Source organism: Lepidochelys kempii, chromosome 27 (assembly GCF_965140285.1).
Source record: "Lepidochelys kempii isolate rLepKem1 chromosome 27, rLepKem1.hap1, whole genome shotgun sequence".
In the NCBI taxonomy this organism is placed as follows: Eukaryota; Metazoa; Chordata; order Testudines; family Cheloniidae; genus Lepidochelys; species Lepidochelys kempii.
In genome coordinates, this window is record NC_136406.1 from 3,806,471 (window position 1) to 3,822,051 (window position 15,581).

General features: G+C 50.2%; 1 protein-coding gene and 1 long non-coding RNA gene across 4 annotated transcripts in view; one reads left to right on the forward strand and one right to left on the reverse strand.

The window, feature by feature from the left end:
• Positions 1-5,419, reverse strand: part of MYO1D (myosin ID) — a 352,821-nt gene extending 347,402 nt beyond the window's left edge. For both annotated transcript variants that reach the window (XM_073326164.2, XM_078850736.1), the window contains exon 1: positions 5,244-5,419. In XM_073326164.2, coding sequence (XP_073182265.2) covers positions 5,244-5,338 — 95 coding nt within the window. In that variant the 5' untranslated portion in view covers positions 5,339-5,419. The remainder of the gene's footprint in view (positions 1-5,243) is intronic.
• On the forward strand, positions 4,476-10,569 carry LOC140904021 (uncharacterized). 2 transcript variants are annotated; one of them, XR_012156412.2, is made up of 3 exons: positions 4,476-4,824; positions 8,256-8,392; positions 10,260-10,569. It is a non-coding gene; the product is annotated as an uncharacterized LOC140904021 (long non-coding RNA). The 2 variants fall into 2 exon arrangements; XR_012156413.2 differs by having other exon boundaries at positions 8,259-8,392.
• Positions 10,570-15,581: the final 5,012 nt, after the last annotated feature.

Below are 15,581 nucleotides of genomic sequence, written 5' to 3' on the forward strand. Positions count from 1 at the left end.
CTGGCTTGCACTTGAGTGTAATAACAGGAGGAATTTTTAAATAGCAACCTTGTACTAGACCCCGGGTATGCACTGACAATGGTTGCCTTGTGCTTGCTTCCTTCAGCACATCCTCCACACTGGCAGACAGGCTGCCGCAGATTAGAAGATGGAAAAAGAGACTCCGTGATGACATGTTCAGCGAGATAATGAACACCTCCAGGACAGTTGATATGGAGTTCAGAGCCTGGAGGATTTAATTGTCTGAAAAACTGGACATAGAGAGCAAGAGAGCATCCCAAGAGCACAAGTGTACCACGCAGGATGAGATGCTGCAGATTATGAAGGACCAGACAGACATGTTGAGGCATCTCGTTGAACTTCAAGAAAAACAGCTTGCTAGACTCCCTCTGCAGCCCCCGCAGAACAGCCTGCAAACATCGCCCTATTCCCAATCATTCCCGGAGGTGTGCGGGAAAATGCCGTATCCCTTCCACTCAACACCAGAAGAGGGTACTAAGAACAAAGCTATTTGAAGAGCTTTGATGGACAAGTCTTCTGTGCTTTCCCAGAAAAGCTGACTTGGTTTTTCCCCTCCCAGTTTTATCATATCATTTGCCCCAGGTTAAATTATTTTCTTGTTCTTTCAGTTTCTTCATGTTTGTGCAATAAAAGTCAATGTTTTGAGAATGAAATACTCTATTTATTCCAAGCATGAGGTTTTTGGTGGGAGCGGGAGGTACAGGGAAACTGATGCAACAGAGGGGATGGTATGCGAAGGCACAATGCAAACAAATGGTGCACATTACTGTGGCTCATTACTGAACTGGGTTTTCAAAGCCTCCCAGAGACACAGAGCTCCTCGCTGGGCTCAAAGTTTTATTGCCCCGGTATCTGGCTGCTCAAAATTAGCTGCTACCTCCATGGCCCACCCTTACGGAAACTTCTCTCCCTTTGACTCACAGATAGGAGCACACAGCAGGCTGAGAGAAAAATGGGGATATTGCTTTCACTGAGCTCTAACCTAGTAAGCAGTTTGCCTGCTGTGTGCTCTCTGCCTGCAGTTTGCTTACTAGGTTAGACCTAGTAAATGTCCAGAGCACATTCCACCACCATTCTGCACTTGCTCAGCCTACTGTTGAACCACTCCTTACTGCTGTCTGGGTGGCCAGTGTATGGCTTCATGAGCCATGGGAGCAAGGGGGAGGCTGGGTCTCCCAGGATCACTATAGGCATTTCAACATCATCAGTGGTTATTCTGTGATCTAGAAAGAAAGTCCCTGATTGTAGCTTTCTTAACAGACCTGTGTTCCTAAAGACGTGCGCATCATGCACCTTTCCTGATCATCCCAAACTGATGTCAGTGAAATGCTCCCTGTGATCCACCAGTGCTTGCAACACCTGTGAAAAGTATTCCTTTTGGTATAGTACTCTTTGGCAAGGTGGTCTGGTGCCAAGATAGGAATGTGTGTGATATCTATCACCCCACTGCAGTTAGGGAACCCCATCGCAGTAAAACCACCCACTATGTTCTGCACGTTGCCTAGAGACACTACCCTTCTTAGCAAAAGTAAATTAACGGCCCTGCACACTTGGATCACAAGAGCTCCCATGACAGATTTACCAACTCCAAATTGATTCCCCACTGACTGCTAGCAGTCTGGCATTTCAAGCTTCCACAGAACAATCACCAATCGCATCTTCACTGTCAGAGCAAGTCTCATTTTAGTGTTGCTGTGCATCAGGTCTGGGGAAAGCTCTGCATACAGTTCCTGGAAAGCGGCCTTCCACATCTGAAAGTTCTGCAGCCACTGCTCATCATCCCATAGCTGCATAACGATGCAATCCCACCAGTCAGTGCTTGTTTCCCAGGACCAGAAATGGCACTCCACTGTGCTCAGCTGCTGCACAACTACCAGCAGCAACCAGAACCTGTTTCATTCTATGGCTTGCAACAGGACTGCTTGAATGACATCGCAAAGTTCCGCGGGGTCCAGGGCTATCAGGCACTGGCATACACACAGCTAAGCCAGGCTTTCGAAAAAAGGCATGAAAAAGTATGGGTTGTTTGCCATTGATATCAAAGTAAGGAGGGAGGGGAGGGAGGAAACTGCATCATGGGAGTTCTAAGCCATGTTCCCATTTCCCCGCCCCCAGACAATGTTTTGGACCCATGAGGCATTGCAAGCCTTTCCCAAAACCCCTTGTAACTAGTTGCAGTGTGGGATAGCTATCCAAGGTACACTGCTCTATGCATCAATGCAAGTGGTGCTAGTAAAGATGCATTCCACCAACACGAGTGCGGTGTGAACATGCCCGACCAACTTAACTACTGCAGCAACTGGATGCCAACTTAAATTAAGCTGACCTAACTTTTTAGTGAAGACATGCCCATAGTCTCTGCCAATCTTACCTAGAGGAAAATTCCTTCCCGACCCCAAACATGACAATCAGTTAGACCGTGAGCATGTGGGCAAGACCCAGCACCCAGATATCTGGAAAAGAATTCTCTGTAGAAACTCAGATCCCTCCCCATCTAGCATGCCATCACTGCTATTATTTGATACCATATTATAACATATAATTTTATTAATGGATAGAGATAAGAGGCATTGATTAAATTTTAAGAAACTATGTGGAAAATTAAAAGTTATCTATAGTAGTATATAACAGACTCCAACAATCTGAGGAATTGTCATTGCCAAGTGACCATAAATAGTACTGCAAATATTTCAGACATTGTCTATTTTAAATAGAAATGTAATCAGTGAAAAATATATGTACTCATCAATAAAGTTAAGGTCTTTGTTCTATATTAAATAAAGTTACACATTACATTTGCTTAACATAGCAACTGAAAGTGAAAATGTTTAAAGTGAAGCCTAACAAAATATTGAAAGGCCCAAATGACCAATGGGCTTGGTCCACTCTTTATTTGTATTTGCAGACAGCCAGTGTAACACACAAAGCTATCTACAACTAAGGGGAAGGGAATGACCAAGTTCTGATACAGAAGGATGTACAACTGTTTTGTGTTTTACTAATAGTTACTAAAACTACTGGTATTGAGCCAAACAGTAAAATGGCCTAGTAGACAGAGCACTGGACTGGGCCTCAGGATATCTGGGTTTCTATTCCCAGCTCTGCTACTGACTTTCTGGATGATCTTCAGCAAATCACTTCACCTTTCCTTTACCTCCTTTGTGAAGTGCTTTGAAATACTATTATCTAACCACCTTTATTTTGTCATCTTTGGCCTCTTATTTGCTTTAAATTCTATTTTTTTCTAATAAAAGTTATAAATTAAATTTTTTTCTCCAGTTTGTACTTTAGCTAAGGAACAGAGATTTTATCTCAAGAATTGTGAGTAATTTAGCAGAGATAATAGCTTAACTAACATTACTTAACCTGAATGTGTTTTATAATGTTTCTTTCTCCGGGATCATGTATTAAAGACTATAACACATAAGGATTTATGGTTGCAAAGGCAAACTCAAATCTGACATTTCCTAACTTTTGTGTGCTGGATTTTGCAATTTAAATAAAGTTCTTTTAATATAGTTTTTGTATGTAAATTCTAGGATTTTTTTTAAAGTAAAAAATAAATATGTATAATTGTAACCACCACTACATCAGGTGTTCACAAGGTTGGAACACTGAACCTTAGGCAGGACATCACAGACAGCTACCACTTGTGCTCCAGCACTTACTATGTTAGCTGACGGAGCAGGTGGGCTGCAGGGTGGTAGGTGCATATGGAGCACTACCATGTCCCAGGGTCCAGAAGGGAGGGCTAAGGCGGTCCCATGAGTCTCACTGGCAAGTTCCAGAGACAACAACCAGGTCAGAAGCAAATCTCCCTCAAACGGATCGGAAGGGGTAAGGTGCATTCCTACCGAGATGCTGTCTCTGGACTCCATTCAGGGGCAATTTTTCATATCACCTTCTGGTGAGGTGTGACAAATCTGAAATGTCTCCCACTATTCCCCTTGGTGCTAAAAGGAGCTCTCCCTAACTTCCACATATTCTCTTCCTGACAATCCTAGAGGGTCTTTGCTACTCTGCTCCTCCCACAGTCTAATTTTGGGTCCTCCTCCAATAAACCCAGTGCTTCTGCAGTTACTTAGTTTAATTCTGTTATTGCTTGGGAAAGGTTCACTGCTGCCAGCAGGATTCTTACCAGCTGCATTAACATCAAAGGTCCCCTCAATTCATTCTGCTGCTGCTTGAGGAAACTTTCAGAGTAGCAGCTGTGTTAGTCTGTATTCGCAAAAAGAAAAGGGGGGCTTGTGGCACCTTAGAGACTAACCAATGAAAGCTCATGCTCAAATAAATTGGTTAGTCTCTAAGGTGCCACAAGTCCTCCTGTTCTTTTCGAGGAAAGTTGTGAGCAGCAGCAGCAAATGTGAGTTTAATGCCAGCAAGCCGAGGACTTCAGTTTGATACGATTTGCCCACAGAAAGGCAGTGGTGTGTAACAGATGGGAGCAGCAGCTCAGGAGTCAGGAATTTCCTTGTTTTCATCCTGGCTCTGACACAGGCTTGCTGTGACTCTGAGCAAGTCATAACCGCTCTCCGTTCCTGCCATCTGCGGCACGGGCTCATCGCTGCCTCCCATCCAGGATCACCCAACAGCAGGTTGCATTTGTAAACGCTGAGGAAAACCAACGCACTCACAAACCCAGAGCTAAACCACACGCCGAGTCCACGCATTCGCCAGGGCAGCCGAGCACGGGGACACGCGGTCTGCGCGGGCCAGACCGCGCACTTGCCCAGACAGGCTCACGGGGACACCAGAAGCGACGGAAATGGGCGCTGCTCGTGGGCCACCAGCGGCGGGAACGAGGTGGGACCTGGCCCGACCAAGCCCGCGCCGCCGCGGCGAAGTGACCTGCGAGGCGGGGCGCTGCCGGGACCCGGGACCCCGCGCCGCCGCCGGAGACCGAGGGGCCGCCCGGGACGGCGCGCGGGAGGAGGGAGGCACCGAGGCCGGCCCGGGGGGCGGGGGGGGGGCGGGGCCGGCCCGGGGGGGTCCTGTCCCCCCGCCCAGAGGCGCCCCCGCCGGCGGTTGGGGGGCAGCCCCGGACGGCTGCCGGGGCGTGCGGTGATGCGCGGGGCAGCCCGGCCTCAGCGCACGGCGGGGTCCCCCGGCTCCGCGCCCCTGCGCGGGGCAACGCAGCGCGGGCGGGAGACCCGCGGGCCGGGCCGGGCCCCCCCCACGGCGGCCCGCCCCAGGCCCCCCCCACGGCGGCCCGCCCCACTCACCGCAGCCGCAGGTTGGCCATGAACTCAGGCATGGAGACCGAGTCCAGCAGCACGAAGTCCGCCTTGCCGAACTCCGGGCTCTCCAGCTCCGCCATGGCGCCGGGCTCGCGGCGCGGCTCCCGAGCCTCGCCTCAGCCCCGCCGAGCGCCCGCCCCGCCTCACCTGGGGCGCGCGGAGCCGCCAGGAGCGGGCGGGGCCTGCCCGGGGTGGAGCCGGGCGCGCGGCCCCGCCCCGCCTTCCCCGCCAAGAGCCGGCAGCGCCCCCTGCCGGCCGCGGCTCCGCCCCGGCTCCTGCGCGCCCGGCCGGGGGGCGCTGACCGCGTCCCACGCTGGACCCCGGGGGACCCCATCCGCAGGGCTCACACTGGGGGGCTGCACCCCGCAGCCCCGGGGGACCCCATCCCCAGGGCTCACACTGGGGGGCTGCACCCCGCAGCCCCGGGGGAACTGCATCCCCAGGGCTCACACTGGGGGGCTGCATCCCGCAACCCCGGGGGGACCCCAACCCCAGGGCTTACTTTGGGGGGGCTGGATCTCGCAGCCCCGGGGGGACCCCATCCCCAGGGCTCACACTGGGGGGCTGCACCCCGCAGCCCCGGGGGACCCCATCCCCAGGGCTCACACTGGGGGGCTGCACCCCGCAGCCCCGGGGGAACCCCATCCCCAGGGCTCACACTGGGGGGCTGCATCCCGCAACCCCGGGGGGACCCCAACCCCAGGGCTTACTTTGGGGGGGCTGGATCTCGCAGCCCCGGGGGGACCCCATCCCCAGGGCTCACACTGGGGGGCTGCACCCCGCAGCCCCGGGGGAACTGCATCCCCAGGGCTCACACTGGGGGGCTGCACCCCGCAGCCCCGGGGGACCCCATCCCCAGGGCTCACACTGGGGGGCTGCATCCCGCAACCCCGGGGGGACCCCATACCCACGGCTCACTTTGGGGGGGCTGGATCTCGCAGCCCCGGGGGGACCCCATCCCCAGGGCTCACACTGGGGGGCTGCATCCCGCAACCCCGGGGGGACCCCATACCCACGGCTCACTTTGGGGGGGCTGGATCTCGCAGCCCCGGGGGGACCCCATCCCCAGGGCTCACACTGGGGGGCTGCATCCCGCAACCCCGGGGGGACCCCATCCCCAGGGCTCACACTGGGGGGCTGCACCCCGCAGCCCCGGGGGAACTGCATCCCCAGGGCTCACACTGGGGGGCTGCATCCCGCAACCCCGGGGGAACTGCATCCCCAGGGCTCACACTGGGGGGCTGCACCCCGCAGCCCCGGGGGAACTGCATCCCCAGGGCTCACACTGGGGGGCTGCACCCCGCAGCCCCGGGGGAACTGCATCCCCAGGGCTCACACTGGGGGGCTGCATCCCGCAACCCCGGGGGGACCCCATACCCACGGCTCACTTTGGGGGGGCTGGATCCCGCAGCCCTGGGGGGACCCCATCCCCAGGGCTCACTTTGGGGGGGCTGCATCCTGCAGCCCCGGGGGGACCCCATCCCCAGGGCTCACAGTGTGAGGCTGCAACCCGCAGCCCCAGAGGGACCCCATCCCCAGGGCTCACACTGGGGAGCTGCACCCCGCAGCCCCGGGGGGACCCCATCCCCAGGGCTCACTTTGGGGGGGACCCCATCCCCAGGGCTCACACTGTGAGGCTGCAACCCGCAGCCCCAGAGGGACCCCATCCCCAGGGCTCACACTGGGGAGCTGCACCCCGCAGCCCCGGGGGGACCCCATCCCCAGGGCTCACTTTGGGGGGGACCCCATCCCCAGGGCTCACACTGTGAGGCTGCAACCCGCAGCCCCAGAGGGACCCCATCCCCAGGGCTCACACTGGGGAGCTGCACCCCGCAGCCCCGGGGGGACCCCATCCCCAGGGCTCACTTTGGGGGGGACCCCATCCCCAGGGCTCACACTGGGGGGCTGCATCCCGCAGCCCTGGGGGAACCCCATCCCCAGCACCCTGCATTGCAGGGCTGGATCCCACAGCCCCTGAGGACCTCAGCACCCTGCGTCGGGGGGGAGGGCTGGATCCCGCAGCCCCAGGGAACCCCATCCCCAGGGCCCCACACTGGGGGACTGGATGTCACAGCCCTGAGGGACCCTGTCCCCAACACCCTGCATTGGGAGGCTGGATTCCACAGCCCCGGGGAAACCCCATTCCTGGGTCCCACATTAGGACCCTGGATTCCACAGCCACAGGGGACGCCATCCCCAGTACCCTGCATTGGGGGCTGGATCCCACAGCCTTGGAGGACCCCATCCCCAGCATTTTGCGGGGACATGGTTTTTTATGCTTGGAAACTCTCCCAAGCCTGCAAAAACTTATTTACTTACTTAAGATTATTCACGAGTAGTCCCATTGACTTCAGTGTGACCACTCATGTGAAAAGTTAAATGTGTGTAAATCTGATTTTGGCGCTACGGTCTCTTTAATTGAAATCAGGGTCTTTAGGATGGAATGTAATCTGCAGGTGACGTCAATGAGTCAAGAAAACAAGCTAACCTCTCTCATTGGTGTCTGTATTTGCTCTCTGCAGCTTTATTATAAGTAGTGCAGTTGCAGAGGTGGTCTGGCAGTGTGCTGGTGATATTAGGTGTACTGTATAGTCGTTGCCTTCCTTCCTTCTGGGTAAGGAGGGGTAGTTGTGCACAATGTCCTATTTGCAATTATTTTATGGTTATTTGATGGCTCTTATAGGTAGTATCTGAGTGTCTTCCCAGAGTGCAGTCAGTAACAGAACTAGCATTTGTTGGCTTGCTAAATATCTTAGTCTGTGGGATGAATTATAAAAAAAACCTATTAACTAGACACTGAAATATCTAAAAATACTAAATCTGGAGCTAAATTACTTGATTTAAGTTAGTCTTCCTTCTAAGGAGTGCTCTCCTCCCCTTTCCCAGCTGTACAATCTGCACTCTGAGGAGGATAGAGATGTTTTGAGCTATTCTGTCTATATGTAACAAGCTTGTAAATTCCATTCTTCTTTTTTGTGTTGATCTCTGCCTTGGTAGCAGAGATGCAGCTTTCTTCAGTTCCCTTTCTAAGGAAGAAGATAGACTATGCTAGGGGAGATCCTCTGTGTCTCAGGCTCTACAGTAGCAAGAGAAAGGAGGGCTATGCTACCTACATATATAAAGTCCTAAAGCAAGTAAGTCCTGGTTCTACAAGTGCTGCAATAAGAGCTTAAATATGAACATTTTATCTTTGAGCTTTGATAGCTGAAGGAGGAGGGAGAGCTTTGCCTGCCCCACATTTCTCGCAAAGTATTGCTGGTCTACATGTGCCACTCTTAATGCTCTGTGGAGGAGGCTGCTTCAGAGCAGGCTTAGCTAACGTTTTTATCTCTCCTTTCACAAGCTGCAGGAGCCTTGTCTTCACTAGGGCTCCAAATGCAGCTTACGGTGAAAGTCTTAAATTGCTGTGGCATAAGCAAGGTTTTTTGGCTAGGAATTCTTCTGACTTAAATAAATCTGTTAATATAAATTTATGCCCCTGACTATGGTTGGTTAGGAAGAGAGCCTCTTAAAGGCTAAGTAGCAGCCAGCTGGAGAAATGTAGAAGTGACTTCCATGTTTACCTGGCTATCTTAATCATTCTACCTATGACACACCCGAGTCCCTCTTTCTATAGGAGCAGGAGGCTATTACCAGGCACTTGGCTGCTGCTTTCCCTTAAAGATCTTAACCCTTGTGTCTGGGCCATATGTCACTGGCTTGTGTCTGTGGATTTGATGTTGCTGAGCAGTGCCTACCTACTTCTGGAGGCACACAATCAACACGTGGCAGTGGAGAGGACACTTTCTTGCTTAGCCTCTTTTTACTTGGCTGCTCAGAAGGCAGAGAGGCTCTGAAAATGCCTTCTGCTCTAGATGGTAAAACAGCTGGGACCAGCCCTGTTAATGACTCCTGCTCAGTATAAAGCACTTACCGTCTAGTGAGTCCTGTACAACCTTGTTGCAGCCTGCTGTCCTGATAGACCACTCTAAGAGCAGGTTTGTACTTGCACATCTAGACTCTACTTCTCCCCATTTGCTAAGCAACTTAAGCTGGGATTTGGCAAAATACTACCAGGCTTCTGGAGCAGTAACTTAAGCTTTGATGTATTACTACAGTGAGTACTCTACCCACAGCTGCACTTTTCTAACAAGCCTGGGTTAGAAATGTCATTGCCTGCGCAGCTGTTAGCCAGACAGATCTAATGGCATCCCCTGCTTTGGGGAGTGGGAGGAGTTGAGAGGTTTGACTGACTTCAAGTTGAGAACTCTAGTTTTGGTGGATCACCTGAGCTACTTGACTAATCTGTGACTTGCTTTTCAGCTCCTTCAAGAGCTGCTTTGTTAAAGGTGAATAGAGGTTGCTGGACTTTGCCTCTTACCCTTCCAGAACAAGGAAATCAAACTTAAACCTCACACCTTGACTTTCTGTTTCCTGGTCTAACTCCTCCCATGCAACCCTAACTCTGCCCATGTGGAGGTGGCAACAGGCACGGGGAAATGCAACAAACCCATAGCTTAGGAAACTTTCCACTTTCTGTGTGCACAGCATGGCAGGCTGTGAGACTTGCAACTACAATGCCCCAAGATCCCTGCTGATGGGCCCTGTCATGTGGGAGGTCTGACTGTGACTGCAGTGGTCCCCCATGGCTACTAAAAGCTATGAACTTTCTTGAAACTTGTTTCCCTGACAACTCTCTAAGACACATATCAGCATTATAGTGCTATGCTGATCTTGAGGGCAGTGACAGGAGGTGGGGGAATGGCAGCATGTGGTGTAGGCTTTCATGCACTTAAGTCTTGGTTTTGCACTTTGGAAGGGTGTAAGCCAGTGGTAAGCAATCTTAACTCACCTGTATGGAAGCTGTTTGAACTCCTGGCTTCTATGCATTAAGAGTCCCTGGTTCCTGATCTAACTAGATAACATAGGCTTTTTTAGGACTAGTGGTGTGTTGCTGAACTTGCCACTAAATTAGTGTACTTCTAAGCAAGTGACCTGACATTAATGCTTCTTCTCTGACAGGCTCATCAAGTCTCAGGGGTCTCCTGCTGGGTTACTGATGTCATAAATTCTCTGGATAAACCACAATTGTTTGGGAAAGTTGCATTAGAAGCTGCCAGGTTGTCTCTCCACAACAAGAGAAGCCTCATTACCTGCAGGGAGGTCCATGCTGCAATGAAGTTAGTGCTTCTGCATGAGCTCTCCAAGCAAGATAGGTGTGAGACCATCAAAGCTGTGATGAAGTCCACTAGCTGTAAATGAACTCTTATTAATATGTAATGGTTTTAATGCTTGTGATGGTTTAATGTATAATAAAGGATTTGTAACTATTGCTGCATTGTGAGGATCCGTTACTGAAATGCCTCTTTAGTTGAGGCAGAAAGCATCCTAGTGCACTGCATCTATAGCCCTATACATATCCGCAGGCTCCCAGAAAAACACACCTCTGGGTTGGTACTCTGGTTGTAAAGTACAGGAGGCGCTCTAAATCATACAAGTCTTAGGGCTCCTTTTCTCCTGAACCAGAAGAGGCTGCAGAGGTGCCATGTATACCTTCCATCTCTTTGCAGGTATCTGTGGTTGGTATGCTAACCAAATCAGTGCAGCTCTTGAGAGGCCACTTGTGCTCCCTTAGCCAGGAGGAAGTGGCTTTGATAGTGGGGTGCTGGGGATGGGCCAGCCCCTTGCCATTCAAGCAACCTAAATAGTGAGGCAGTATCTTCAACAACCACAGTTTGACAGTGGCTCTAAACAGGGTGTAGGACCTGGAAGGAGTGAGTCAGCAGAGGGAAGGGGAAACTTGAGTTCCACTCAAGGTCTTGCAGCTGGCTTTCCAAGCATTTTTGGGAAAAATCAGTCTGAATAGCTGAGTCACCACTAAAAGGAGACAGGCGTTGCCTAGTTCCTAATGTGGTCTAGTGCTTAGAGTAGGGGATTTGCAGTTCGGACTTCTGCTCTCCCACTGAGTTGCTTTGGACAAGGTTAGACCGCTATTTAACCCCTTATGCTGCCATTCTACCATACATGGGCAGAATTATACTAGCATGCATAGCTATATGGCTAAGAAGTGCAAAAGTGCATTTTTTTTTTTTTTTAATTGCTACAGGAGGCTTGCCCGCAGCAGGAAGCCTTTCCAGAATAAGGTGCGTGTGAATTTAAAGTGCTCAGGCTATATTGGAATAACTGCCTCTGTGGATGCTTCTTCCAGAATAAAAGTATCTGCACATGGCATTAATCTGCAGTAGCTATTCTGGACAATTAAGCTGTATAGACAAGATCTTAGAGCATGTGATTCTGCCCCCTAATACAAAGACTCAGGGAGTCAGTCCTGCAAGAGCAGCTGCAGCAAATACCCAGAGGGGTATGTCAACCTATACTTAGTCCCTGCTCCAGAGAGCTTCCAATGTGCCTTATTCTGTTTGTACAGTACCTAGCACCCGAGTCCTAAGGCTGAGTACACTCAAGTACTACAGGTTTCAGAGTAGCAGCTGTGTTAGTCTGTATCTGCAAAAAGAAAAAGAGGACTTGTGGCACTTTAGAGACTAACAAATTTATCTGAGCATAAGCTTTCGTGGGCTACAGCTCGCTTCATCGGACGCATGCAGTGGAAAATACAGTAGGATGATTTTATATACACAGAGAAAAATGAAACAATGGGTGTTACCACACACAATATAAGAAGAGTGATCAAGTAAGGTGAGCTATTACCAGCAGGGGGGAAAAAACCTTTTTGTAGAGATAATCAAGATGGTCCATTTCCAGCAGTTGACAAGAACGTCTGAGGAACAGTGGGGGGAAGAATAAACATGGGGAAATAGTTTTACTTTGTGTAATGACACATCCACTCCCAGTCTCTATTCAAGCCTAAGTTAATGGTGTCCAGTTTGCAAATTAACTCCAATTCAGCAGTCGCTTGTTGGGGTCTGTTTTTGTTGTTGTTGTAATATTGCGACTTTTAGGTCTGTAATGGAGTGACCAGAGAGATTGAAGTGTTCTCCAACTGGTTTTTGAATGTTATAATTCTTGATGTCTGATTGGTGTCCATTTAGTCTTTTACGTAGACTGGCTGGTTTGACCAATGTACATGGCAGAGGGGCATTGCTGGCACATGATGGCATATATCACATTGTTAGATGTGCAGGTGAACGAGCCTCTGATAGTGTGGCCGATGTGCTACAGCAATACAAATTTATAAACTTGACATTCAAAGTCTGGATTTCTGGGCAGAGCCATTAGTGGTGATGAATGGGGCTAGCTTTTGGTTACATAGCCTGCTTCCTATCTGATGCCCTTTCAACCCAGAGAGGCTGTGGCCAGCTTGAGGGATGAGGAGAGATCAGTTCCTGGAGCACATCCAATATTGGAATGCTAGTACTAATGATAGCTTTATGGTGTGGCTACTGGAAACCAGCCTGAGACTTGTAACTTACTCTTCAGTGGACAGTGAAATGAAAGATAACTAGGTCACTACTGACTGAAGAACCCTAACTTCATCCAGTTTGCTTTGCATTGCAGAACCTTGCTCAAATCTCCTAATCTGACAGGCAGATGTGTCAACACACATGCCCATTCAGTGGGAAGTTCCTCTGCCTTTATGTTGTTGAGATCTCCTGTCAAGGCTTTGCGGTGATGCTGTGATAAGCGTTGCTTTTCAGTATGGGTTGGAAATGGAAGTGAAAGTCTTATGTAGTATTATCGACAGTGTTGTAGACACAGCATGGGGGAGGCTTCCCTAAACTTCCTTCTGTTCCTTGAGGGATTTGATGGGATGTCGAGGGAGGGATAGCTCAGTGGTTTGAGCATTGGCCTGCTAAACCTAGGTTTGTGAGCTCAATCCTTGAGGGGGCCATTTGGGATCTGGGGCCAAACTTGGGGATTGGCCCTGCTTTGAGCAGGGGGTTGGACTAGATGACTTCCTGAGGTCCCTTCCACCCCTGATATTCTGAGTCTATGTCCACGTGCAGCCTTAGCTGCTAATAAATCTGTTGGTGGCTGAGCTTGAAGTTGCTGTATTAAAAACCCTAACTCCCCGGGGGCTGGGAGGGCTAGGATGGGGGAGATTCCAGAGGGAGAAACTGTGCTGCTGAAACGGCTCCTAATTCTACCAACCCTCCTGAAGGCTGTTGGGAGCTCTGTCTTTCCAACACTTTCAGTGGTGAAGTTCCTGAAAGTAACTCTGCCAAGAGCAGCTTGCTGTATTTAGGAGTGATGAGAACCTGTCAGTTGGAGGGAGCTTCCACCACTGAATCTGTCATCACTGGGCTCCTGGAATGAGCCAGAGCCTTGGGTGGAAATTGGATACACCAGGAGTGGCTGTACCAGCAGCTGTGCCTCCCTTCTTGCTGACCGGGATCAGAGAGGTGAGGAGCAGAGATGCACCTTCTCTGCCTCCAAACTTGCCTGTGGATGACAGATGCCTGAGAGATAATATTTTTCACTGGTTTCAGAATGGCAGCCGTGTTAGTCTGTATCCGCAAAAAGAAAAGGAGGACTTGTGGCACCTTAGAGACTAACAAATTTATTTGAGCATAAGCTTTCAGTATGCCTCTGATGAAGTGAGCTGTAGCTCATGAAAGCTTATGTTCTAGAGACGAACATTTATTTGAGAACATAAGCTTTCATGAGCTACAGCTCACTTCATCAGAGGCATACTGAAAGCTTATGCTCAAATAAATTGGTTAGTCTCTAAGGTGCCACAAGTCCTTTTCTTTTTGCAAATATTTGTCACTGTTTAGACAGAGCCTAACACCTGCTTGTGGCCTCAATGTGCTATTACTATTTAAATGCAATTACTAGGACTTTTTATTCTTGTGACAGCTCGAATTCTACCCCCTTCTCCCACCACCACATTCCAGCTGATGTCCTTGCCTTGGATCACTACCCTATCCTAGGAGCAGAGGTGGGTGACAAGGTTCAGATGAGCAGCTTATTTGCTGAAAATGCAGTTTGGGGTTGACCGAAACTAAACTTGAAGGTGTCAAAAGGACTAATTTTGGGGGGCTAGTTTCACAGTGGGATTTAAGTGCTGCTCACAAAACTACAAAAGATGGAGCTTCCCCGCCCCCTTATGACCAATATTTCAGTGGTTAGGGCACTCAGCTGGGATGTGGGAAACCAGGTTCAAATGACTGCTGTGGAGCAGGGACTGGAACCTAGGTCTCAGCTTTCATAGCTTGGTGGTTGGGGTCCTCCCCCTAGCTGCTCTCTGGGGTGGGGTCTTTAAATCCCTCCTAGGGAAGCTATTCCACTTTGTATAAATAATTAAATATTAATGGAATGGAAGCAGAGACTGGAAGCCAGGTTCCCACAGCTGAGGGCACTAACCACCGGACTAGAGTCATTTTCAGTCTCTTTGGCTCAGTGAATATTTTGAGTATTTTACACAAAATGGAACCGCTTCAACAGGAGAAACCCACCCCAGAATCTGCCCTAGGCTGGTACTTAGGGCACTCTGAGGAAGACTAGGTGCCCCACATCCCAGGGGAGTGTCCTAACCACTGGTCTGTTCAGTGTAAGGGGGCATTGCTTCCTTCTCCTCCTCTTTTTGTGAATGTAACCCTTAATTTCCTTTGCTTTTATCAAAATACCCAAACTGAAACGTTGTTTGACCTAAATATGGAAGTTTTGATTTGCCAAAAATTCCAGAGAATTTAATTCAGGTCAAAGTAAAGTTTTGTTTTGTTTTTCCCCCAGAACTGTCAAACTGAAACATCAGTTATTCATCCAGCAATCATCATGTGTTTAATGAAACTTCCAGTCTGCTGCAAGATGCAATGGTTGGGGCAAAAGGGACCAGAACTGGGGTTTGTGGGAGAGTTAATGGGGCTGGAGAGGGAGTACCTTTTCCATCTGCCACCGATCAGGGCTACCCCTTAATTATGACAACTGTTAATGCTGATGTTTAATACATTAATCTCCCTATTGTACTCCACCATTGTACAATATGGTGATTCCAACATGCCCTGGACCATCATCTCTATTGTACACATGGTGTGACCTACACTAGCCTGGTGTAGCTCTTTGGCCACATACTGAGGTTCTGGAGTCTGTTCTTGCCATTACCCCATGTTCCTCTTCTAGCTCAAACAGGAGCAGCTCGTGCTTTTAAAGCCAGAGGTCCAGGGTTCACTTCCCTCTGGATGACCTATCACATGCACTACAAAAGATGCTGAAGCTCATTTAGAAGTTATGAGCCTGATGTAGAAATTAATCACTGAGATTCTGTGGTCTGTTTCATTCAAAATTATAATAGTCCCTCCTGGCCTTAAAATCTATTAATCAGCTAGCCCCTAGCTGACCACACTGCCAGCCTCAAGCCAGGGCTGCTCACCCTAAACTGCAGAG